At 40.5% G+C, this 27,081-nt stretch overlaps 3 protein-coding genes across 4 annotated transcripts; 1 reads left to right on the top strand and 2 right to left on the bottom strand.

Moving 5' to 3' along the window:
• Window positions 1-266: 266 nt before the first annotated feature.
• Window positions 267-5,105, bottom strand: gosr2 (golgi SNAP receptor complex member 2). Its single transcript, XM_026324575.1, has 6 exons — window positions 4,925-5,105; window positions 4,614-4,678; window positions 2,944-3,052; window positions 2,131-2,263; window positions 1,833-1,973; window positions 267-1,357 (listed from the first exon to the last, which is right to left on the bottom strand). Exons 1-6 carry the CDS (start codon window positions 4,951-4,953, stop codon window positions 1,196-1,198), a joined length of 639 nt encoding a protein of 212 aa, XP_026180360.1. The 5' UTR covers window positions 4,954-5,105; the 3' UTR covers window positions 267-1,195.
• An 8,914-nt stretch (window positions 5,106-14,019) lies between these two features.
• Window positions 14,020-20,323, bottom strand: wnt9b (wingless-type MMTV integration site family, member 9B). Of its 2 annotated transcripts, XM_026325345.1 has the most exons (5): window positions 20,105-20,323; window positions 19,709-19,763; window positions 19,325-19,578; window positions 17,401-17,666; window positions 14,020-15,941 (listed from the first exon to the last, which is right to left on the bottom strand). In XM_026325345.1, exons 2-5 carry the CDS (start codon window positions 19,723-19,725, stop codon window positions 15,480-15,482), a joined length of 999 nt encoding a protein of 332 aa, XP_026181130.1. In that variant the 5' UTR covers window positions 19,726-19,763; window positions 20,105-20,323; the 3' UTR covers window positions 14,020-15,479. The 2 variants fall into 2 exon arrangements, with proteins under 2 accessions (XP_026181130.1, XP_026181129.1); XM_026325344.1 differs by lacking the exon at window positions 19,709-19,763.
• Window positions 20,324-21,113: 790 nt separating this feature from the next.
• arf2a (ARF GTPase 2a) lies at window positions 21,114-26,368 on the top strand. The gene is made up of 5 exons (XM_026324825.1): window positions 21,114-21,209; window positions 23,411-23,565; window positions 23,684-23,794; window positions 23,926-24,050; window positions 24,389-26,368. Exons 2-5 carry the CDS (start codon window positions 23,421-23,423, stop codon window positions 24,548-24,550), a joined length of 543 nt encoding a protein of 180 aa, XP_026180610.1. The 5' UTR covers window positions 21,114-21,209; window positions 23,411-23,420; the 3' UTR covers window positions 24,551-26,368.
• The last annotated feature ends 713 nt before the right edge of the window (window positions 26,369-27,081 follow it).

The raw sequence follows: 27,081 nt of genomic DNA, 5'->3' as shown, positions 1-27,081 counted from the left end.
CAGCGGGGCCTTGGCTTATTTCAAAATAAATGTGGGTCAAGCAATCTTTGCAGAGGTCAGTGTCAAATCTGAACCAGTAGATGGTGCCCTAGCTACTTTGAATAGATATGTGATAGCACTAAATCCACAAAATGCATAAAACCAGGATTAATTAATACCCATAGCTCCCAATGCTGTTTACATTGGGGGGTGGGCTCTCTAATAGGAAGTACCCAGTTGTGCTGAACTGTACTTTTCCCAGCAGACTCACATATAGATACACCAGAGAAATGAAACATGTTTTAATCTATTAAGAGACTTAAATCACTCACACAGTGAGGCTAGATCCAAATATGTAACAATTACAAAAGAACTGCTGCTTCAGTTGTTTTCTCAGTCTCTCTTACCATCCTGTTTATCTCTAGTACACAATCTTAGTTATACATAAATGCCCAGTTAACAGTTTATTAGGCATCATTATTATATACAGAGATGTTTCTGTTATGCACTCACTGATCTAAATGAGTAGAATAAGTGCTTTTCTGTATAATACAGTTTAACGCCCATTTAAACTACAGCCTACATTTATTATTAAGACTGCAGTAGTTTTAGCTAAGTGTACCTAATAAACTGGAAATTGGGTATACACTATAAAACAAATTGTCCTTTAGAGAATATTCTTAAGTTGCAATGAAACACGGAGCACTGTGTTTCTATTTTTCAACTAAACCACGCTTAAACAGGCTGAATATTACTGACAATATCACTGACAGATTATGGAACAAGAAAATAAACAGCTTTTCTCTGGCAGCAAAAGCAAACTGAGTATAAAAATCAGTTTGAAAAAATTAAGAAGCCATGTGGGTACAGTCATGAGTGATTTACAGATTCAGAGTTGTCCTGATGGGAAAACAATTGATTATGGATATGTGGCAGTCATCTGAGGAAAGCAGCAGACCTGTTATCACAAAAGTCAATGCTTTCTTGGAGCATCAAATGGAATAAAATACTGTCTGTAGTCAAAGTCTCCAACCATGCCATTTTGTCTGTGCCCAGAATAATTAAAAGGGTTAACTATTATGGCATTATCAATAAAAAATGACTTTAATCTGATGTTAAAAATTTATCACTGCCACTTTTCATATCATGAGGGAAGATGTGCTGAAGAAATGTCCACGACTGATCAAAAACCTCTGCTGCTGTGGATGGACAGCAGTCAGCCCAGGTATCTGATTACAAGGAACATGAAGACACAGGTCAGCAGCATTCCACCAATCATGATGAACTTATCTTGGGTGGCTCGCCTTTCTATCAGTCTCATCACTGTGTTAGACAGCCCCAACATGTTGGCCACATCCAGCATCTTCTTATGGGTCCCCTGTGCAGAACAAAATCATGATCATGTGTCAGATTAGACTATAACAGCCTTGAAAAGACATGTTTTGGAAAAGCAATTACACAGCCACAATGTAATTATCAACACTAATTCATCATAGTTTAGGAGACGCTGAGTGCCAACACCCTCCTTGACGCGCCACTCTGTCAGAAGTTTCTCATGGCTAGGCAAGTTGGCTATGGGTGCTGTTCGACACACCCTGATAAGAGAAGGCCTGAAGCAAAACCAGGAAGACCATCTCCTCCCTGGAAATAAGGACTCACCCTCCAGCTGAGCATATGCACACCAACAATAAGACTATTGTCAAATGTGGACGTAGGAATCTGGGTCAGGGAACATAACTTGTTGTCTCTCTGTCAAAGGAGCATGCCATTCCTTATTGCTTTCTTCCTTTGGAACACATTAAAAAGTTAAAATCCTTTATGTTTCTTTGCAGAGTCTGTGTAAAGTCACACACCTTCAGTGTAGATCTTTGATCTCTGAGACCGTTGAGGATGTTGCTGCTGCTGCTTAGGAGGTCATCCATGCCTCTGTGTGCGTTGTGCAAACTGGAGTTAAACTGTAGGGTCTCGTCTATGGGAATGGAGGTATCTGCATCCTATTGAATAAGAGCCAGTATAATCTAATTCAACATTACTCATCTGGAGAGTGAGACACGTCTATGTTAGACTTGTTGGATTCACAGCCAGTAAAGTGCTTTTCAACTTTACTGGCTGTGTTCACTTCCCACACTGTTTTAAGGTACTTTGACGTACATTGGTTGTAAAGGTACGGCTCATGAGCTCCTCCCTCTCTCGCTCCTGGGCCTCTCTTGTGTAGCGCCGGTGCTGGAAGTTTTGTAGGGCAGTCCGTAGGTGTTGAACATCATACTTCAGCTGGTCCACTCGCCTGAAGGAAAGCAAATACTACACTAACTGTTGATTCAACTTTGTTAACGCCTATAGGCTAAACATGTGAAATAAGTGTCAATAAATTCAAATACTTAATAAACTGCGTAACTACAGGTCTTATTTACTCAACTGTTGTTCTTTGTTTCTTTGACCAGTAGGACCAAGAAGGGTTACTAAATTGTTTTTATGTGGTGTTAAAAGTCTTTAAAAGCCTTAAATTGAATTGATGAACCTTACAGAAACCCCATCAAAAATATATTTTACAACATTCGCTACACCTCATTCATAATTATGCTGGTTGATGAGAATTTTTTTTTTTTCTCTAAAATGCCATACAATTGTAACTAAGGTCTCTCACGGTCTTCCACTGTCCTCAGCTTTACTTAAGTGCCACTGCAGCTCTGCTAAGGCCAGAGGAGTACTGTAGGATGGGGTGTACTGTGTTCCCCTAAGGCCTGTTTACCCAGCTCAGGAAAGAATCTTTGCCCAGTGCAGCAGGAATGCTGGTGATGATGGGGCTTCTGAGGAGATGTTTTCATAGAACCAACCACGTTGCCACAGGGTAGGACATGACTGCCTGTCTCATCTTCTACCCCCGCTATGACTTTATGAGGTAGGGCTCACCCTGCCAGCTCTGGGGCTTTAGGGTCACCATCAATTGACTCACTCCAAACTCACAATTTGGCATTCGGGCGGCGGTTTGGTGGCTCCTTGCTGGCTACGATTTCAAGACGCTCTAACTGGCTGAAGATCTGGTCGATTCTGTCCTGCAGGTCGTTCTCTAACACTACATAGGAAAAGAAAAACAAAAGCTTTAGAGGATCAAGAAAATGACAATTTGCTCTAGTAAAAAGGAAGAAACAAAATCAGATAAAGTGTATTTTCAAAAGTGTATTTGAAGTGTATTTATTAGTGGAATAACCCTGTGACATTAGTAACTGTTTAGACTTCTATAGCTTACAACCTCCTCTTTGGGGTTAAAGTACAAGATGATGTCATAATTTGTGAAGGGGGGAGGGGGGAGGGGGGGTTGTCTGCTGTCTGTCTCCCACCATTATCTAGAAGAAGCCCTCCCAGTGTCTGTCACTGCACCCACCCACCCTCCTGCTTCCTGCCTTGGCACCAGCTTGGCCCAGAGCTGATCACGGAAGGCATCAACCACAGAACACAATCAACGGGGGAGAGACCGACCTCTCTACACTCATTACATCAGAGCGGGCAACAGGCAGCCACAACAAAGAGCCCGTCCTGATCACAAATTAGAAAACCATTTAAAGGGAAAATAGACTGCAATTGGTGCTATCAACGCTGATCTGCTACCAAAACACCACTCATACATAGAGCAGAGGGAGAGCTGAACGTATCCCTCACATCAGTCATGTACAGCCCATTACCCATTGTTTCTATCACTTATTTTGTCTATTGAATAAATAACAGTAACAACAAACAAAGCAAAAGGCTGGGACATATCACAATGCCATTCCAGCAGACAATAATATTACATTAAAGTACATATACAGTACTGTGCAAATGTCATGAAAATACCATCGATGATATTGTGTGATGGATATTAATCTAATCATCTTAAGTGTGTAAAATGTGTATACATATATTTATGTGTAGGCCCATGTACAGTGGTGGAAAGTTTCTAAGTACATTTACTCAAGTACTGTAGTTAAGTACAATTTTGAGGTATCTGTAATTTGAGTGTTTCTATTTTCTGCTCTTTCATAATTCACTACATTTCAGAGGAAAATATCATACTTTTACTGCATTACATTTATTTTATAACTTTACTTTTAGGAATCAAATATATTTGATTTATTGGAGGACTTATTGATCCTCGGTAGGAAATTGCCAAGCTACCCAGCAGTAAGTAGAGTACTTCAAATTAAAAGTATATAAGGTAGTTAACATTAGCTCTGCCTTTACCAGCAGTAACATTGGATTAATGAACACAATAATGCATAAATGATTACAATCCAATAATATAAAATACATTTATGTGAGATGTGGCATTGAATACTTTTACTTTGGGTACATCAAGTAAATTTGTCTGCTAATAGTTTTGTACTTAAGTAAACATGAATGCAGACTTTTACTTGTACCATAATATTATTACTCTGTGGTATTTATAATTTCACTTAAGGATCTTCCACCACTGAATGTGCCTGGAATATCAGCCAGTTTTCTCTTTCTTTATTGTGGTGTGTGCCTTATATTTAACAGAATCAATACAAAGATCCAGATTTTCTTCTAATTAAGATCTGATGAGAGTTTATCACTGTCAGGTCTGGAAATGGGACAGACAGGAAGTGTTTCTTCAGGGGTAATAGGTCACTACTCACGGTGGACTGACTGGCGATCTGTCTTCTCCAGGTTCCCCATCAGAGACTGAACCTCTTGGATTTTCCTAACAGTTCATTCACAACAAGCACAACGTTAAGGTGGTTACTGAAGGGGAACAGACACGGGAAGCCAGAACAACTTAGTTTAACTATCCAGGGCATGTTTGAATAGCAAAGCCAAAGAACAACTGCAGACACATTTTAATGACAATAATAATGAAACCATGCTGACATTACTAGTAGTCAGCTAACTACTCGTTTGCTAACTACGACAGGCTGCATCGTTCCCACCAAAGACAAGTCGCACTCACTTATTGGTCTGATGGTAAAGCGTCTCCATGTTTCGCAGACTTAATGAACCCGTCGCGTCTCTTTGTTTTCGGATGTTAGTTTGACATAACACCTTTATTCTGAGAGGTGTCAGAGCTAGCAGGCTAGCTAAAGGTAGGGCAGTGTACACGTCATCAGCCGAGCGTCTGTGTACGGAAACGGGTAAGCGGAAGTTCCCCGTCATCACCTCAGAGAGGTGGGGGGAGAGCAGGAGCGCTCACTCCGCCTGGCTTTTAAAAAACCGAAAATTTGAATACACTCCTGCACATTAGCTTTTGCTTTGATAATGTGATAAATTGACCATTTTCTAACTTTGGGTAATACCATATTTAGGACTCACTTTTGTGTGCCGAGTGGGTTGCGTTTATCAATTAACGATCTTTGGCTTCACACAAACACCACCTAGTGTCGATCCCGATCAGTATCAGACAGGTAAGAACTCCAAGTTTGTGAACATGCTGTTGTTTCTTCGCTTTGTATCAGTGATGTTTTTTTTTTTGGTTAAATGCTGTAAGTGTCTAAATGCTGTTTCACCAATCAGGACAGCAAATGTCTGCACTGAGCGTCATCTGGGTATAAAAACAGCCCATAGCGTGGCTGGATAACCAACTAGGCAACTACCATAACATTTGGCTCTACGTAATTTGATCACAGCAGATTTGTCAGAAATGATATAACCTACAATATTATCTGCTATCTATTATCTAACAGGTCCTCCTTCCTCCATCGTGTGGCCTGGTAGTGGGACCTTGTGCCAAAATCTAGTTTGGGGGGCTTTATTGTTTTAGTTTGTATTGAGCTCATTTGTTGTGAAGTTGTGTTTTATCAAACTGTTTTGCCTTTTTTCTGTGTTAAATAAATACAGAACAGAAAAAGGTACTGTAAGCGTTTATTAAACAAACTAAAATGTTGAGTTTGCTGTCACTGGCAAGCATATAAAATATTATGTATATTATGTATATATAAATATTATAATAGTATTTTATAGATCTATCCTGGTAAGCACCAAGAAACTGTAACAAGTGAATGTTGCCAAAATAATTTAAGCCATTAATCATTTATCAACATTGTAGACAATTAATTCATTAACTTTCTCTAACTTGACTAATGAGTGACAGATCATTTCAGCTGTAGGTTCTGGGTGTGATGTATAACAGAGATCAATAAAAGGATGACAAATTTTGCCTCTGGCCCCTTTCGAGTGGACAAGTCACCATTTCTTTTAGGTTATTTATCTTATGCTAAACTGACTACATTTAAATCTAGGCTGTAGGCTACATTATTTAAACATAATAGCCATGCTGACAGGTGTGATAGCAGAGATCTTTTCCCCTTCTAACTCAAGCTTAGAGAGCATATAGCATAATCTCTTGACATGCAGACATGTGGCAGGAAAGACTCTGAGAAACATGTCCCGGGGCTAGATTGTGTCAGCTCGTCCTGACTTGATCTAATTAGGCCATCCTTTTTTTTTTTCCACAGATAGGTGTCAGAATATTCATGTGTGTCCATCCAGAGGGTTCCTTCTTGCCTACGGCCAGAGAAACCAGAAGTAATGATATCAAACTTTTCACAGTGAGGTGAGACTACAAGTCACAGATCACTGTAGAGAGAATGTCTGAAGAAGTAGACAGGTTGTTTGCGAAGTTGCTCGTCACAGACTGAATCTGTCACGGAGAACTGTGTGAAAGTGGCATGATTGGATTTCCCAGAAGAAGCAGTGAAAATTTCACAATAGTTCTTTGGTGATTTAGTGCGAGGAAAATCATCCTGGGGCGCTGTTTGGCATCTTAACAAAACCACATCCCAATCATGTTGCACCAACCCTCCATCACTGTGCTGTCTAGAGATTTGAGAGGCTGGAATCGATGAGTCCATGGGCAAGCCAAGGAAATTTAAACATCCTTTAACCTAATTAGGGCAGTGAGCTGTTACAGCCTCCACTTTGCCAGTGATATCTGTATTTGCTTACCTCATTCAGCACAGCAATCAGAGGTCGGCCCAGACAGTTTTCCGTGGCTGCCTGATGGTACTTGAGTTGATGGTTGTATCTTCAGGCTAGACACTTCTCAACAGAGGTCCTTTTCACCCACCCCCACATGTCAGAAACCTTGAGCTCTGTTCATGCCACTTCTTGCACTCGCTGTTCACCGTTTTCAGTTGTCATAACACATCCTGAGGGCATTAGTTGGATGTGCATAGCTTTAAACGCCGCTTAGAATCGCGAAGAAGTCGAAAAAAGGAAGAAATTAGGCTGCCCTCCAACCATTTCTGAGCAGTACATGAGGAACATTTACTCCTCTCTCAAGGTCGTGGGGTTCTCTCTGTCTGCCTGTGCTTCATCTTTCAGCCCTGAGGCTCAGAAGAGATGAGCTTACTGGTCTTCCTCCACACCTGAGCATCCATGGACACAAACTGCAATCCTGACTCCAGGTGTGGAGCATGTTCACTCTCCAACTGACCGAGCCATCATATACTGTTGCACCTAGTGTGATGTAAAAAAGTCAGCATCAAAGTTTAATAATAGACATTACAGTGAGCAGATAGGCTTCTGTCCAGTTGTAATCTTTGCCATTTCCATGTCCAATTTGTTTGTTTGTATGACAAATTGTGTGTTGTCAGGAAATCTTTTCTTACACTTTTCTTACAGATTTCAGTGCAAGTTGTTGCTGTTTCCTCACTAATTAATGTTCTTTAATTGTAGAAAAAGAATTAAGATCTCTTATGTAAGTAAAAGTAACAATACCACAAAGATGCATATTGCTTATACAGAAAATAGGCCTATTCAACTACTGTAGTAATCCATATCATTGCAACCTGGTCTCAACTAACTAGAACCAATAATCGGGTGGTTCTGGAGGTGCAGCATATACCTAGGTATAGTACGCTGGTGTTTTGAGTGTGGTTGCTGACATTTGTCACAGGTCTCACCCTCTTTCTGTCTCTATCTCGGTCCTTTTTATTTTCAGTCTGTCACTTTGCTTCTGCTTGAAAATAAAGGCAAAAAACTAAAGAAAAAGAAAGTCCCTCATTACTTGTTGACATGAAATCACCAGTTATCATCACCTCAGATCATGGTGATCAGCGTATCACCTCAAATCTGAGTGATCAGGCTTTCATGATCAAATTTCTGCTAACCTGCTATTACTGAGAGAGACCAATAAGATGAAGAGAATTGACAGCTGTGAGATGTAGGCATCTGTGTGTGTGGTTCCCACTGTGAAGTATGGAGCAGGTGTGAGTCTCATCTGGTCGTTGCTTCTGGGACCATGACTTGTTTTTCAACAGGACAATGACCCACAACACATCTCCAGATATTTGACCAAGAAAAAATGATGAAGGGCTGCATCAGATGACCTGGCCTCCACAATTACCCGACCTTAACCAACTGAGATAGTTTGGGATATGTGCTCTGCAGATTAAAGGAAAGCAGACAACAAGTGTTCAGCATATGAACTCCTCCAAAACATTCCAGGTGTCTCTCGGGAAGCTGATTAAGAGCCAAGAGTGTATAAAGCTCGTATCAAAACAAAAGGTGATTACTTGGAAAAATAGATTTTTTTTTAATATCTATGTTATCCTATGTTTTATTTTGTAGTTTTAATGCCTTTGGTATTAATCTTCATGCATCTCTGGATCATCCTGGTGGCAGGCTATGTTGCTTTGTGGGCTGTAGCTGGAACCAAAACAAATTTTAGTGCAGGATCAGTGTACTTGCCCTGGTTAGACAACATGGCAGCAGTTATTGTTCAGTAGAGGAAGAAAGTGTTCAGTGTACTCTATGATTACCCCCCCTCAATAATACTGTTTTCTTCATCAAGGGAAAATGATATGTTATTGAATCATTTCTACACAACATAGTTAATGATGTTTTCCAGGCAATATAATACATCAAACCTCTGCAATGATTGCCCAAGACAGACAGAGTGAACAGGCCAATTATGAGGAGTAAAATTGCCTTGGGTCAACAATTTTTGGATACAAGTCATTTTTTGAAGGCACACTGATCTTCTCATTCCGCCCTGAGGGAGATGATCCGCTCGTCTTTGAAGCCGTGATGAGACGCTGAATGAAAGCAAATGAGGGCCTGTCAGAGATGACAGGACAAACTCATAAGCTCCCAGTGTCTCAGAGGGGAAAGAGGTCCTGAGGTGGGACCAGAGTGGTGGCTCGGCGTGGCATAGTGCCTCCTCACACTAACTTAAGAGGGTGATAGGTGATATCTGTTCCACTGTCTTAAATTTTTATTTTTTTTTGCTGCGAAATCAATCAAGAGGCTGCAAATATACACAAAAAAAAAATCTGGAAGAAATGCAAAACAAACACAAAGACACAACTAGAAATGCAGCTGTGGTGTGCAGATGTTTTGTGTTTCTGTCAATTTGGGTCTAAGAGGGTGGGGGGGCTTTTACATCTCTAAGGACCAATTGTCTTATAATCTGTCCATGTGGACTGTCTATTTGGAATTTTAAATAGCAGCTATTTATTAATATTGTTTCATATTAGATCATTAAATGCTGGTTATTTGGCATTAGTAATTTAGTATTCTATTCTATTTAGTATTTAGTAATTTAGTATTAGTAATTTAGTAGTATTAGTATAATTTAGTATTATAATTTAGTATTCTATTAGTAACGAGCAGTTTAATTTTTGTCAAAGCTTAACACATTTTTACCAAGATGATAAACATGCCCCACTTCTTTGAATCTGTGCCCCCAAAACTTTCTAACCCCATCTCTGAAGGGGTCGTTTGAGCTTATTTGCTTCTTTCTTGAGTGGAAAAACCTGCATCTTTCCCAGAGAGAGAAGCCGATCAGCCTTATTGTTTAACTCACTCTCTCTGCCTCCCAGCTTTACTTCTTCTGACCTCAAAGAGCATAGAGTGATCATCCAGCTGTCAGACACTCATACAGACATACAGCCCTGTGGCCATACCACCTGTGACACCCAGACCTCTAAGGATGAGAGATGCTGTCCACTCATGTGGTTAGATGACAGCTTAGCCAGGATGGCTAAACACAAACAGCAACATGGCACAAAGCACTATGGGTTTCCCCTGTCTGACAGCTTCCTACCACACAGTCATGCACAACTCTCAACCACACTCTTGTGATTAAGTTGCATGTGTCAGTAAGCCAGAGTGTGTGATTCACAGAACTCAAAAGATAATAATTTTGATGGAAGATGATTGTGTATCTGAATCCTTTAATGACAGTGATGATTTAATAAGTATGAGCACTCAACAGACGCCATAATTGTGTAGTCAAAGATATTACAAATAATGACAGACAACATTCCAGACTTATTTTTCAGATTTGTTGCTGGTTGAGAGAACACATAGCTCTGCCCTTTATCTATGTTTTCCCCTCTTGGACATTGTTGATCTGGGAAAGTTTTGTTTAATTTGCAATGGAGGTCAGTGTGTGTGTGTGTGTGTGTGTGTGTCTGTGTGTGTGTCTGTGTCTGTGTGGTTTTGTGAGAGACAAGCAGAGGAGTACCATACATTGAGCAAGGGGAGTCAGTTATAGAGGTGTACATGGTCTTATCATGTCCTATCATAGCAGCTGCAATGTAAACCCTGCTGTTAGCACTGCAGGTGTTTCTGTGGAGCAGCATGGGAACAGCCTCCTTCTAGAGATTCCCAGTGGGGTGTGGGAAGGTTCACAGTGGACTGGCCAAGGGGGATACCAGTAAACATTTGCAGGGCATCTTTGTTGTGCAAAGTCAGTTTACAAGCTCTACTACTGCAGTACACTAACTTAACTACTATCTTAGGCAATGCTTTTTAAAAGTGGTACAGAAGGTAAAAGCACAAATGCTACTGAAAAAAATTAATTCCTATGAAACCATCATATTTTGTAAATTCTTCATATGTTTTGATTGCAAAAATTTTAATTTGCAAATTAACTAATAACTAAAGCCGTCAGATAAATTTTGTGCAATAAACAGTTGCACTTTGATAAATGGTAACGGTAATGCCAATCTCAAGATATTGTTGATATACTATAGTTAAAATGTAATATGGTTTATTACACTCTACTTTTATCATTTTATTGATTTATTACATCATAATTTGGAGTTTTCAAAAATGTTTGTACATTTTCTGTGTGTAGCATTGAGTGGGCCAAAACTGCAATGAAGATAATCCTTGAACCTTGTTCCTTGAAATTGTTGGAGATTAATTTACTGTTGATCAACTTATCATCAGTTGATCCATTAATCAGCAGTTTTGGCATCCTCAGATGAAAATTCATCATTTCAACCCTGCTGCTCGCTCAATTGACCATCACACATGTATACACGGTCTCTACACCCATGTGTCTCATCACCTGATGAGCTCAGTCACCGTCCCAGTCCACCCCGGCCTCTGAGCTAGGCCCCCCCATAGAGGTATGCACTCAACCTTGTCATAGCTCTAGGCAGTGCATGTTCTTGTTGTGGGTTGAGCAATTGCATTAGTCATTTCACATTCCAAATTCTTACCCCATGCCGTATTCACAACATGGTTTCTCTATCTTTCTGCCTCTCTCTCTCTCTCTCTCTCTCTTTCACTTATCCTCTTTTTCTCCATCAAATCCACCTCTCCTCATCCTCTTCATCATTTATTTTTCATTCTGTGCTATGTCAGGGTGTGGGGCTTAGACCCAGCACTGATGCTATCTAAGTACCTTCTTTTTAGAGGCGGAAGTCTTGTAGGGGTTATATGTTTGACCTGGGGCTCAGAGGTTCCGATTACAGGACAGGCCTGTGCTTTGTGGCCTTGAGCAAAATATCTACCAAGCTTTCTATGCTTCAGTTAACATCTACTGTTCTTACACAAATGAGTGATGTATAAACCTGAAAGCTATGTAAGTCGTTATGGATAATATCTTTTTGCTAAGCAACGCAAATATAATACATATCTCAAAAAAAAGCCCCAGTCTTAGTGTGCCAATTCATCTTCATCTATCAGAGCACTGTTGCAGCCCAGCCCGGCATAGTAACCTTTACCTGAACCACACCAGTGCAGACACAAGAGATAGTGTTACCATCAGCGTCACCCTACATTATCTATGTCATTCAGGGTCTCAGGGTGACAGAGAAGCTCCAGCATACATCAGGCAGACTGTAGCCCACACCCACACAGGAAAAGCTCACTACAAACACACAATCGCATATCACTCCCACTGAAGTGACCACAGGTGTGTGCACGTTCAGTGTACACACACACATATGCAAAAACCTTTGTGCCCTCACCTGTCTCCTGTCAGGACTCTTTCAGACACAGGAGCTTGCATATTGCACCCCTGCTCCATCCAACCCCCCCACCCTGCTCAAAGCAGCCTCCCTCGGGGCTTGTGCGTGCGAATCCGGCTATGGACTCAGCAGCCCCCATTGCTGCACCCCCTCAACTAAGAGTAGTGAGGGAAATGAAGGCTTTAGGAGTTCATTATAAAACAACAACGGCAGCGGCAGGGGATAGGCCTCCTGGGGCCACAAACTATCCTTTCTCGTCCCTCCATCCTCATTTTTTTCCTTTATGTTCTTCAATATCTCAACCCCAGTCCCCCCTGCTCTCTGCGACACACTCCTCTGTCTCTATCTTCATCCTGTAGCTCTGACGAGACTCTTTCAATACAGTGAATTTATTTAACACAGTAAAATTTAGATGTGAAATATAATATAGCACATTAATATAGTTTCAGGTGATGAACTAGTTTGACCTCAGACACCGGAGAGACAAAATTTCCTCTTTATTTCCTCTTTATTGCCTGAAAGGAGAAATTAATATTGTTGGAAAGTATAATGATGTTATTTGATGGACTAAAACATGACGCTGTCTAGTGAAAACAATACATTTAGCACCATGATCTACTAATCATAAGAGGACCAGACTGCAAAACCCCTGAGAGCATTGTGTTTATTAGTGGTGCATTTTATTTCTCATGAATCCAGTTTTTCAATTGTTAAAGAAGGAATGTGTTAGTTTTTTTCTAGACAAAGTAACTTTCAAATTATTTTCAAGAAGCTGTAATAAGAAATATCAAATGTTTGAAAATGAGTGTTTCCTGCAATTACAATGATGTTTTCATTTCCATTCTCTTATTTCCCCATTGTATTATGACTGACATTACTGACATTTGGCTCATTTCATAGTGTTGCCACCTAATACTTTACTCTTTCTTCCTAAAAATTGCATTATAAAAAGCTATAAAATGTCTGAAGCTTGCCCCCAAGACATACAGTGTACCCATCACGATGAGAGACAATGCGCTGTGTACTGTATTTCTGGAGATTTCTGTAGTTATTAACCTTTTGAGAAAAACTTTTGAAATTGTTTTCCAGTTTACTGCATTAGTTAGGGTCTCAAGTTGTTGTTTTAAGAAGGAATAATAATCTGTAATCACAGTAATTAGAGAGCAACATCAAAAGCACCAGAGCACACACTATAAATGCCTCATACAATAGCCTTCTGTATGGTGCAGCTTTACCGATGCTTTGCAAATTAGTGGAAAGTTATGATTCAGGGGTAATGGCACGTAAATGGCTCTCATCTTCGTCATACTGAGATCGCAACTTTCTAATGAGGAACCAGGGGTCAAACGATCTGCATTCCTCTGAGTCATCATCTTTGTCATCATCGTCATTATAATTGTTATCGTGGTTGAGCTGGCCAGAGGCACAACACCTGTAAGTGTGCCCTCCATCATCCTTCCAACCCCTTATTGTCTTTTGCTGGGGCGGATGAGGGTGATACGACAAGACCACAGTCCTTTTAGATGAAAAGGGTGGTGGGGCAAAATCAGCAGGAAGTGGTTCTGCTCAATAGATGCAGGGTGTGGAGTTTCGGGCAGGTGTATTGAACACATTTCTCTATTGCGTGGGGAGTGTGTCTGTGCACATGTCTGAGAGCACGGTTGAGGGTGAACCGCCTGAGGAAAATAAACAAAACGCAAACAAACACGTAGCTCCTACAAATGCATGTCGATTTATTAATCTTATTTGTTTTAAATAAGAATGCAATGCAACAAGATAATAAAGACTTTTACTTTTGAAATATGGATCCATATATATATTACCAAATTCAAAAGGACTGTACAAAAAAATCTAAAATATGATCGTTAAAACAAATGCAAAGGAAAGAACATGTATCTACAGAGAGAATAACTCTGCATAGCTCATAAATCTTACTAATATTTGACAAAAGATGAAGTGAGGTAGAAAATTATGATTCCACATTGTCATACACCTGGAGCCCTGACATGAGTTATATTCATATCATATATACAGTTCAGCATCGCTCAAATGAAACATAAACCTGCCCAACAGAAATAAGTCTCTTGGGTACAATGTGCACTTTGACCTGCACATATGGTCACACAGAACTGGATGTAAGAATAAGGGAGTGAACGGTGATTTTCTTTGATTAGCAATTTGGGAAAATAAGGAGCATGAGTGACCTACTTCAAAGGCATTTCGAACAAAGATGTGGCTAAATTGGACTTTGAGGACCAGGCAATTTTAAACTTGGAAGTATAGCAAAGAGTGGGCTTCTAAAAATAGAGAAAATAGAAGAGAAGGGCTGGTTCATCAATTATGTTCTTTTTTTAGTCTGCATTGTTTTTCAAAGACATTGTCTGGTGTTTCCCTCACTATTAACCCCCGGGTATTTCCCTTTGTTCTTGTAAAAGCACATTAGGCTACATGTAGTGATTTCCATAGACATTTCCATAAGAGCAACTGAAACCCGGAGTGTTCCTTTACACAATGCAAGTAGTTACATCAGTGGCATTGACCACCATTTAAAGCTTCCAGTGATTCTATTTAAAAAATATTATTTAGACCTAAACATTTTGTTTTCTTACTTCTATCATTGCTTATACACTTTGTATCATATATAACAAGAGCAACGTAAGTGCTTCGTACTCAGAAATGAACCCTTAAATGTTCTCCACAGCAGAAAATAAAACACAGCAGACAGAAAAAACAGACAGATTCCTCTTAAGGGCATTTTAGCCTTAGTGGAAACACTCGTTTACAAGAGAATTAAAGTATAAGCAGCAGTACAACAGATACGATGACTTAAACAATAAATAGTCAAATGGAAAGGGATTGCAATAGGACAGTTACTCTGCAGATGGGGTTTGATGTCATTCTGCAGGCGACATCCAGTGATGTCCAGTACCTGTTTTAGGAGCTTGTTTCCCTCCGGCCCAGAGTGTGAGTTCAGTGCATTCAGGGACAGGAAAGCAGAGTAGTATAACAAAAAAATCCTCACTTATTGTAACTTGTTGCATATCACATCAGTGGTAATTAGCAAACAACCAGCGATTTTATAATGTTACAAATGTTTAGTCCTCCAAAATAACATGCAAGTCAGAATGGAGATGCACAAGACAAGCTCTGATGGGAGATGAATTGTTTAGAGAAGATTATAGATTGGTTGTCAATGGTCACCTCTCAATCTCTCATTTTTCCACTGACTCAATGGATCTTTCTTTTCTGTTTTGCCTGCCTCCACACACACCCTACATTTGCTTCAATCTCATCATTTGTTTATGTGTTTTTGCAGGTATATACCTCCTCTTCTCTCACACACGTCTGACACTCCACATGGCAGCACCAGCGTACCTGGCAGTGGCAGGACAGGCTGGTGAGACGCATGGCTGTGTTATAACCGCGGCCACAGCACAGACTCTGACAACTGGTGTCTTTGGCACATGACCGGCCGCCTGTGCCTGGGGAGTAGCGGGAGGGCCTGCAAAAGCTGGGGGAGTCTTCCAGGTAGACCAGATCAGTAGTGCGTGGGCCCTGGCTGTGACGACGAGATCCGGCGAGCTCGGCCTCCCCAGTGGCTGCGTTAGTGACACTCAGCACTCGCACTGCGGTGTCGTATCGATACTTCAGCAGCCTTCCAGTGTCATGGAAAGGCGACAGCTGCTTCCAGCAAGTCCGTACAGCACAAGAGCCGGAGACACCGTGACACTTGCAGGTTGTTTTCAGTCCACTCTTCACTGCCTGTGATGGGAGGGAAAAAGCACAGGAGGGAAAAAGGGAGAGATGTCAGTTCTTTCAGTTTGATTCATTACCTGGCCTCTTATCTGGGAGGTCTATCTGGACAGAGTGGGATAGTTTCCTGCAGGGTGTGTAGGGGGTTAGGCATGGTGGTCTGGAGCTAGTATACCCTGAGCTCCCCCTGAGTCAAAACTTTTGACAGAAGAGATTGAGGGGGGACTGTTCAGCATGCCATATTTCATTTACCTCACATTTCTCACTTGGACAGCTCTTGCAATTTTTTTGTCTCAATGTGTTGAAACTAGCTCTGTCTGCTTCTCTTCTGTCTCCCGTTCCTAAAGCCTGAGGCAGAGGTGACAAACTGCACAGACAGTGGAATCTCTCCACCCTGTTTTTAGTACATGCCTGCTCATGGAAAACGGTGATAAGAATTTCTCTGCAAGAAGTGCCAAAAACTGTAGCAGCGGTCTGTGATGGTGCCCCTGATGTAGGTTAATAGTTCACTGAGCTTGATGGTCAGTGATGAGAGTGCAATCACTCAGCCTGCTATCTTGGCGGGGGCCAGAGCTAGGTCAGTCAGCGGGAGCCAGAGGGTGCTTCTGAGTTGAAAATTTCTGCTCAGTTCCCCCCTTTGCATGTACGAGCGCCTCAGGGGATTCAGAGCACCATTACTGAGAGATGGGGAGGGGGACACCGACCACTTCATGTTTTTGTTAACACAGTTCCTGGTCTCTTCTTGGATAAATTGGTGTAAAGTTAGAAAAAACATTTAACCCAGTAAATATGAGATAAAATAGTTGTTTCCTTCCTCCCTTATTGCTTCTTGCTGTGTTTTTCCTTTTTAGTCTCCAGTAACTGTGTCTAGGTGTGAAATACAGGAGTTCCACCCTAGGACCTGCTATTTAGAAGCTCCACAGTAGTGGTTATGAACATTAGGTAGATTTATGAACAGCACCCTGATACTGTAAGTGGGAAAAAATGCTTGCTCGTATATTAAAAAAAAGGCCATGGTTATAATTGTTCTACCTGACATGAGACCTTTAATTTTCTGTAGACCTGTGCAGCAAGCTTTATCATGCCTGAGAACACCTGGCTTCAACAATCCCATAGCCATCTTGTCTCCCTGCTACACTGCCTCACCCTCTGCCTCTGGTTTATCCACCAAGGCCAATGACGGCAGCAAATAAGGGGGCGTTTGTCTGGCTGGCACTGTGAGAAATATGCAGGTGATGATTACAATTATGTATCCTCTGATTGTTCAGGAGTGTGCCAGATATATAACTGTCGATGCAAAATTGCAGCCCAGCTAATTGAGCTAAGTGTGGTTCAGTTTAGGTGATGTTTTTTCATGCCTTGGGCTCAGGAGGCAACTTGATTGTAAAAACTAGGGGGCAATTTCACTGAGGAACCTTTACCGTAAAATTCCTGCTCCCCCTTTCTGTGTTTATCCGTTCACACTTACCCGAATTCCAACGTTGATGTTGTGGGCGTCGACTTGAGCCCTCAAGTCCTTGCTGACCCTCTTTTGGCCAAGGAACTTCTTGAGAAACTTGGTGCTATATTTCAGGTTGTCACCGCAGACCCCCCACTGCCAAGCTTCTCGATGCTGGATGCCAGGGGAGTCGTCACACGTACACCTCTCCATTCGGCCTGAGCTGCAAGCTTTGGCAAGCGCATGGGTCAGCGCCGCAGAGGACACTGCCAGTAGGAAGGATGTCTCCTTGAATGCTGCGAAAAATGTAATAGACATTGGGGCAGGTGAAAAAAATTGTTAAAAATACTTAAAAGTACATCAATTTATTTTTGTCTGAACACATGTGAGGATATGAATTCAGATTACAATGCAAGAGTTATTCTTGGCATCAAAATCATGCATTTTGAGTGCAAATTGCATATAGCTTAAGGGATTAATTCACAGCTAAAACTAACAAAATGTCTTTTGTGACACTAAATAAGCCTCTAAGCCAAAATGTTTACAAAGAGCTCACTACGTTGTCATGGATTACAACAGCCTCAGCATTATTCTGTAAGGTTTCTTGTGTCGTAATTCCGCTTCTGACCTTTCCTTTTGGTTTCAGACTGTTATTTACTTCACCAAGAGTCGTCACCAGGCTATATTTTGATCCAATTAATTATTATTTTGACTAGGAAGGATTTTCCCAGATGAAAGTGGGTAATCACGCCACTCTTTTCCTCTGGGAATGGGCGCTTTCCCGGGATAAAAATAACCACTCTCCACCACACCACATTTCTTGGCTTTCTACTCCCTCATTACCTCCATGCTGACCTGTTCATGTTCTCCCACACACTGATATCCATATGCATAAAGCCTGGAAGATCCTAAAGTATTTTCTGTGCAAAGCAGAACTTCAGGGCATTTGCAGGATATGCAATATGGTGATTTATTATGAGCATATCTTTTTTGTTTTTTCAAGTGTAGCTAATCAATAGTTGTATCGGGTTATGCAAAACTATTCAAGAAGGGAACTTAAATAAGATAAAATAAAATAAAAGAACCTCAAATCATCAGTTGGTGTTATTTTCACAAATACTTTGGTATTGAAGTTTACAGAATGGCTTAATTTAAAGTCGTTATATGTAAAGACATTACATGCAGCACACTTGCTTTGTCACAAATCATCTAAATACTTGAAATACTGGAAATATCTGTAGATGCAGAACAATTAAATGTAATTAAATGCTCCTATGCTATAAAATGAGTGACGTGGTAAACTGTAGTTAAAGTTTGTCATCATAAACCAACAACCAATTAAAACAGTTAACTAAAAACTTTGGCAATATCGTTGGTGACATTCTGTTAATTAACATATTCATTTATATTTTTTTGGTTTTAATGATAGTAACATGAATTCATATTAACATTATATTTAAAAAATGCTTATGTGAGTTTAGTTTATATGTCATTAGGCCCTTGAGTGTTGAGATCTTTATATGTGACAAAATCAATAAAAAGGATCATTGTAATATAAAGTGAGACAGAAATCCCGTTTTATTACTGTTTCCAGGCTTAGCCCGAAAGTTTTGTAAACCTCAACTTGTATTTTCCAGCCTGCTTACTTTGTCTTGGACTTAAGATAAATTAATTTTGCCATCAGTATCAGGGACATGCTGGCAGATGTGACACTACGCTGCATTATGGTGTCCTGCTCAGAGACAGTTTGGTTTGACTTTTTGCTTTCATATAAAACATAGTGCATGCCATCTGAGTCAGTGGAAAATCGCCTAGCTCTGCACCTGTCTCACTTCACTATTTATATGAATAATGACAAAGGTAAAAGACATAAAATGGACATGACCATGGCCACTAATATCACTTGGATCAAATTAAATGCTAATGTTGAAATTCGACTGAATGAATGTCTTACCTCTTTTCAGGAGGCTCCCCCGGCCATCCAAACTACAGTTCCAGCGTTCATTCCTGAACTGATACCGACACTCCAGGAGGCTGAGGCGCACACTCTCCCGCAACGTCTCGGCTAAACCAGGCTCCCTGCGACACAGTCTCTTCTGCCGCCTGGTCAGAGTCATTTGCTCGCACTGTTTCAGGTGAGCCTTTCCCGTTGGTGGTTCATTGGAAAACGGAGCTGGTAAAAACACCAAGGGCTCCCGACCTGTCAGCCTTTAAGAGGAAACGGAGAAGCATATTAGAATTAGTAAATCCTGGCCAGTAAACTATTATTTCCCTAATTTTGAAATAAACTGCAGGCCTATAATTTAAGAATGAAAATTTTACAGTAATCCTGACTAACTTGTGCTTGTAGTTCATTTGTTCTTACGCTGCAGTCTTGCCCCCTCACAGTGTTTCTGATAATATATGAAAGAAGTTTGTATTATTTTAGTTTTTCAATATACAAGACCAAACCAAATACTTCTAAATAACCAAATAATTGCTCTGAATTCGGTTCATCTTAAATTATCACTGGTGATGATGATGATGGTTTCCTGCGACAAATTATCAGCATAACCATTTGCAAAACTATGCAGGTATCTAACAACCTCATCTCAGTATCTCCCAAAAGTTTATGCACAATTACGCGTGCGTAATTTGGATAAAGCTGGTAAAGGTTGTTATATGACCATTAAAAAAAATAAACAAAAGCAATCAATAAATGTAAAGGGCAGAAGCAAAGAGGAAATTTTCTGACCCAAAATAAGCTGCAGTGTGCGAGAGGAGGATGCAGAGTGCAATAATTCGCAATAAGCAGGCGGTCCGTGGGAGCCTGGAGCGCATGGTGCCGGGTTGGCGCTGCTCTTCATTTCGCTGTTCTTCAGCGGAGAAAGTCTTTGCCGTTTGTTCGGCGAACCTCTTTAAGGGCCCCCACATGCACACAAACTTTCAATCTGGTGCGCCTGGTCCAGTGGTCCGCTGGGAGGCAGTGCCCATTGGAGGGGATGCATCATCTTGGCGCACCCTCATTGGATTCTCTCAGGGTAGTTACTGTATGTCCCCTCCCACTTTAGCGCCACCCAGGTGGATGCAGCTGTAAAATGACTGGGTGTTTTGATAGTGAAATCTCCGTTGCACCTGTGTACCGCTCCTGAGGATGTTCAAGTGTCTAGACATCGAGTTTATACACAAGAAAAGAAACATTAAACACGGGGAAAAATTTGTTTTTATTTGTGGTCTCAATCCAAAACTCTTTAACTGTCAAATAAATTATCAGTCTTACAAATAATTTTTAGTAAAGACAGTGTGCTCGGTTTCTATTTTTGGGGTTAAAGCTGATGCCTGTTGCCCCAAAACACCTCAAATTTAATCCATAAGGACAGAGAAACATACGCTGAATTCCTATCGTGAAGAGGAAAGGGGAAAAATGTTGATTTCCCTGCACTGATCGTTAAAGTTATAATCATTGTCATTAATCAGGTTAAAACACAGCAGTCAGTGTGTAAAGGATCCATGAAGTCTGAAATTAAAGGAAATAAACATACAGTATATTTTTAGAAAACCCTATAACCTCATCTCCTAATCACAATAGTCGATGTTCTTCCAAACTTTACAGAGCCTTCAGGGAAATAAACAGCCACAGATTGAGCTCCATCTAGTGGATCCTTTATATCATTTCAAGCCGGGTGGATGAGTTGCCATCATGTAGTGGCGCTGTTTCAGAGTTAGTGATTGCAACCGGCATAAACTACCGAAGAAGAAGACGTGGCGGCTGATGACGGGGAAAACGACGACGACGCCGGAAGTCGCCATTTTGTTGTCGGACAGGACTAACGAAGAAGGATCGAGAACTGCCAGCAGAGGTATAAGTGTTATTTCACACATTTAACACCGTGCGAGATAACTAGAACCGCTGTTTTAGATTCAAGCAAAGGCGGAGACAAAGAGCCTGCTAACATGGTCTGTGTTGTAGTTTGCTGTTGGTTGTAGGAGCCTGAAGCCGGACACTCAAAGTTTTAGCTGTTTCCTTAGCAGTTTAACTTCCCAAGCCGCGTTAGGGTTTGTAACATTGCAACAAAATCCTCCAAAACGATGACACGAACCTTTACCAGCCCGTGTCACCTCAGTGTCTCAGAGTTAGCTGCACCTGGCCTGTGCTGCCAAACGTTCATAGCTAGGCTAGCAAGCTAACGAGTTTAGCTTAGCTAGGTGGCTAACCGGACAAGCTAACTTCACTTTTTGCTTTGTGGAAAAGTCTAGTTAAAGTTTTAAAAGCCTTCCAGCTCCAGGCTAACCTAGATGTGTCGTTTAGCGTTGCTTTAACAGCATTTACGGCGCTCAAGGGTAAATGATTTAAATCAAGGCGACGTTAAACACGTATCCCTTTGTTTTAAGGGCCTGTCGTTAATCAGTCACCTCAATTGTAGGAAGTGCTAAACGTGAGAAGTCATGTTTTATTTTATTTACCGTATACACAGCATGACTGACCTGTATCTGTCTGGATTTGCTCTAATAACGGAACTTTAACATTAGACACGAATGTAAAAGTAAAAAATCAAACGTAAAAAAATCTGATTTATTAAGATACTATTATTACTATTGATTGTCCAATACAATTAAATCGTAATGCATCATGTCTTGTGTTAACGGGGACTGGTTATTCTAAAGGATCAGCTACTTCACAGCACTTCACAAACTAGCTGCTAACCTGGAAGAACTGATCTTGTGTGTTATAACTAATGAACTATGTTACTGGGATAATAGCAGGGCAGCAGTTGATACTGATCTTTATTCTACTAAATGAAATTAATGGAAATATTTACATAAATACTGGGTCTGGGGTTGTGAGGAAGGAACATTGTCTTATTTGTTATGTCAATCAGAATAAAGAATAAGAATATTAGGAAATATTGAAAAAAATCATAATGTGGTGTCTTAAGGTTGCTTGTTTAAAACTCCATATATCTCCAGTCTCTTCTCATTTAAGTCACTGAATATTAATGCTAACTGTCTTCTGTCTCTGCTTGTTGTCTACCTTTTGCAATGAGCTACATTACAGTGTCACTCCCTGTCATTGGTATGTTCTTTGTCCTCAGGTATAATACACCTCACGGTGCTTCTTACCTGATGTTAAGATTTTGTCTTTTAATAGATGAGCCTGTTGTTGCGTGACAGTTTGTCATTTCGTAGTTAGCTGGCATTTGCTCCATCATTGTAATTTAGTAATCAGTCTTATGTGTCTTGGAATAAATGATATTTGAGAGAGTAAATAACTCAACTCTGATTCATATTTATATGAAATTAATTTAGTAAATTCTAATACACTTTCTGTCCACAGATGTTAACTTTTGTTTTGAGGTGTTCTGGATATATAAAAATGAGAGTACAGTGAAAATTGTTTCCAGTGTTTGTCATCAGTCTGAAACAAAAGGGCTTTTTTTTTCCTAGACTGTAAATTTTGTGTTGTCACCCAACAAGCAGTCAGGCAGAAAACTGTCAAAGAAGAGGTGGTGATAATCAGTTTCTTCACTGACAATAGACATTTGTCCAAAAACAAACACTGCCACAGTGCATGTTGTCTTATTCATTACTTGCTCTTGCTGTTTCTGGAAAAATATACTCTATTTTACTTACTTGTGCTTATCTCTGTTGTGGTCTTGACCTGAACTAGACACACAGCTGAGCAGAACAAGCTGGGGCAAGTTGTCTCTTCGTTGTAACAACCTCAGAATCACTGGAGTAGGTGGGCAGGTTTAGGAAAATGTGATACAATTAACTCCACTTGATCACTGAATATCTCCTAGAATATACTGAACTTCTTTGTATTTAAGTTCTCTTGTCATGAAGCAAAAGAATAAGACTAGTAATTATTGCTGAATGTTGTGAATGACAGAAATGTGTGGCTTTTGATTGTTTGATTGTTGTTAATTAGTCAATCAGACTAAAGTTAGCTTGTTTAACTATGGACAGAAATTCTCCAATGTGAAGAACTGCACTGGAGAAAAACTGCAGCTTGGTCCCATATTTCTAGAGACTTGACTCAATATGTTTTGTCCTTTGGCAGGAGAGCCAAGATGGGGAATTTTGCTAGTCTGTTTAAAGGATTGTTTGGCAAGAAAGAAATGCGGATCCTGATGGTAGGGCTGGATGCTGCTGGAAAAACCACCATCCTGTACAAACTCAAACTAGGAGAAATTGTTACCACAATCCCTACCATCGGTAAGTCCTCTCCTGCACCCTCATGAGCTTAACACTTACAGATACTGATATCCTACAGTGTGGCATTTCAGATGTTTGAATCTCTTTTGTTTTTTTTTTTCCTTTCTTTGATCCACAGGTTTTAATGTGGAGACTGTTGAATTCAAGAACATCAGTTTTACAGTGTGGGATGTCGGTGGTCAGGACAAGATCAGGCCACTCTGGAGGCATTACTTCCAAAACACCCAAGGTGCGAGGCTTTATGATGTCACATCCCTCAAAGTCAGTTTTACGAGCACTGGTGGTTGAATCCTCCATTAAATGTGACGATCTGTGTTCACTTTCTTCACACAAACCTCACAGTTGTTTCCCCATTTTCAGGCCTCATCTTTGTAGTCGACAGTAATGACAGGGAGCGACTTGGTGAGGCGAAAGAGGAGCTGATGCGAATGCTGGCTGAGGATGAACTGAGAGATGCTGTGCTGTTGGTGTTTGCCAACAAACAGGTCAGTTTGTGTCTCTGTCCTTAAAAAAAAAACAAAACATGCATCTTTGATGGAAAAGCTTGGCACCCGTTAAATGGCAATTGATTTTTGTGAATTAAATCTGCGTATTCATGCATATAACATAATTCAAGCTGAAACTGCATTCGCTCAGAATAGTTGGTTCAATAATAACACAAGAGTGGAAATTGGAAACAGTGCAACATATCACTGCTTAACTATGTGTGAGGATTATTAGCTTTAAAAACTTGATTCACTTTTATACTGATCCAGTACAAAAGATCAGTCGTGCCTTTTCCGCTTCTTGTTCATTTACTGTCGTATGTTGTCTGCTCTGTCAGGACCTGCCCAATGCCATGAATGCAGCTGAGATCACAGACAAGCTCAGCCTGCACTCCCTGCGCCACCGTAACTGGTATATCCAGGCCACATGCGCCACTAGTGGAGATGGTCTCTACGAGGGCCTGGACTGGCTTTCAAGCCAGCTGAAAAATGCAAAATGATCGATCACTCCCCCTCCTGTCTGTCTTCTCTGTCTGCAGTGCGATAGGAGACTGCATTAGTCTTCTGGTCTCACTCCTCTCTTCACCTTTCCTCTCTTTTCTCTGAAGCGTTGGACCTTTGGCCAGTGCTCCCCTGTATCTGTGTACTGTATGGGTGGGTCTGGGTGAGTATTTTCAGATGGACGAGTGAATGCGTTTACGTACTTTGTGTGAGCCAAGTGGGAGCAGCCCTGCTGTGCCTTGAACACAGTTAACTCTCCAACGCCTCTTTCCTTCAGCGTCAGCACATCCAAAAGAGCTGGTACCATAAAGCAAACAGCAGTATGGGATGTTGAGTCCCACGTATCATCTGTCAAGCATCTTTAGTAAAACAATAATTCATTTTTTTCATCTACTAGTGACATAAAGGTCTTCTTGATTATTCACCCTGCAAAGGCACACAGTATACCTGCAACCTGTGTCAGCCTTGACAAAATAAATTGCCTGACATCCCAGAACAGTTCACTCACTTGGTTGTGGTGGATTCACATTTTGACAGTTGCAGCAAAGACTGGATGCTTTGTTTTTTGTCTGACAGGTGAATTTTTCCAAAAATGAAGTTTGAGGTCCTGTTAATGTTCAGGATATAGTCGTATTCAAAATTTGTTCCCTCCACATTTGTGGAATAATTTTATTCCTACTCTGTGAACCTGATATTTATTGAAGATATGTTGGTCTAGAAAAGGCAATACATGTTTTTAATGACTTTTACATATCTATAGGTGTGTGTAGCTATCTGATGAATGTGTGTATCCTGGGAGTGATGTGTGATTTTCGGCTACAGTTAACTGGAACGACAGGGCTTTTTCTTTTCTCTTCCTTTTTAGAGTTGCTCCCACTCTGGCTTTTTATTTACTGGTAGATGTATTTTCTCTTGTATGTAGTTCTTGGGGTTTGGGTCTGTTGGGTCTTCAATTCTGTTATATTTTGTTTTTTTTAATTATTATTATTTTACTGTTGCTGCATGCTTGGCCTGGTTTACTTCAACATGAATTGCTGTGCCAGGTGTGCAGTAAAAAGCTTTCTGAGTAAAAAGCTTTTGGGACCAATTGGTTGGGATCAGAAAGGGCACATTGTGTTTGGTTCAGTTACGGATTCTCCTGCGGAGTGTGACCTCGTCTCTTCTTTTAGACAAATGCTCTTGACCAAATTTTCAGCATTGTGATAGAACGGTACATTTGAATTGGAATGGTTTGCTCCGGCCTGCTGTATGCATCAGCACTGTAAATATCTCCTATATGCTTCAGGCTTTGTGGTATTTTCCCTGCATGTATCCAGGGTGTTTCCCCTGCTGTTATTTGCATCATGTCTCTCTGATGCCATTTGCACGTCATCAGCTTGCGCCACACAGGCCTATGTGAAGACAGCAGCTTATCAGGCAGCCTTTGTGATGAACCGGTACACAATAAGGCTCCCTATTGCGCTACACCAGCAGACAGTTACGACATGCAAGTACGAATGTTACGCCAGTTCAGCCAGTAACAGAACGGTTTCCCCACTCATCCTCTGACTCCAAATCTTAAGCAGTGCACATCCCTTCCTGAGTGAAGATGACTGTAAGGTCATAATATCACACTGACCTCAAAAGGGAATTTATTTTCCCTTAATTTTTTACAACTGGAATTTAGATGTGTTCTTGGAAAGTTTTGACTAACCGAATGACTAATTTTTTTCAGCTTTCTTTGTCCTTTGCATTTTAGTATTTCTTAAACAACCATAGAGCTCATGGGATACATTACATAATCTGGTATACAGCAAGAAATACAAATGTATATAATATTCTGTAAGAAAATATACGTTAACTTGACATCATTCACCTGCCCTTGTTCAGATGTGAAGCTTTAATTTTAAGGATTGTTTCTGCACAGATGACAGATCTGTGTAAATGTATTTCTCAAGTACCTTTAATGCTTTTTTTTTTTTTAAATGAAACCCGTAACATCTGTTAAATGCACTGTAATAAAGAAATCTCTATTGTATGTCTGATTTAGAAGCCTTTTCATTGGAGTACATGAGACATGCTTGCTTCACAGTGATTAATAGAATCACATTTCTCTGTAGTTACTGTTGGCACAAGGTTTTTTTTGGGGGGGGGTTGGATCATAACTATTTTCTTTTGGATGTCTGCATATGTTAAATGTTTTCTGCCTGACAGGTGTCAACAATGTGAGATGCCTTTCGGATCTTATTTTCTCTTCCAGTAAAATACACAAATTCAGGTCTGTCATAGCAGCCTCAATATGTCACCTGTCAGTTTCAGCCTCCAGGATCTGTCTGCTGACTTTATTTTTACAGGCCATATGATATTTATTCAGCAGGAGTAGTTTCTAACTGTACAGATATTGCTTGGTTCTAATTTATTTGCTTTATAGTCAGGTTCTTTGTTTAATGAATCCACTATTTAAAGTTTTGTGTAACCCCTCAGATCTTTGCAGATACTTGTCAGACTGGCTACCTCATTAGGTTTAATAGCAATTATCTCCCACCTCACC

The sequence above is a fragment of the Mastacembelus armatus genome, chromosome 8, assembly GCF_900324485.2.
Source record: "Mastacembelus armatus chromosome 8, fMasArm1.2, whole genome shotgun sequence".
In the NCBI taxonomy this organism is placed as follows: Eukaryota; Metazoa; Chordata; class Actinopteri; order Synbranchiformes; family Mastacembelidae; genus Mastacembelus; species Mastacembelus armatus.
Note: the sequence above shows the minus strand (reverse complement) of the source record. Positions and strands in the feature narration are given on the sequence as shown.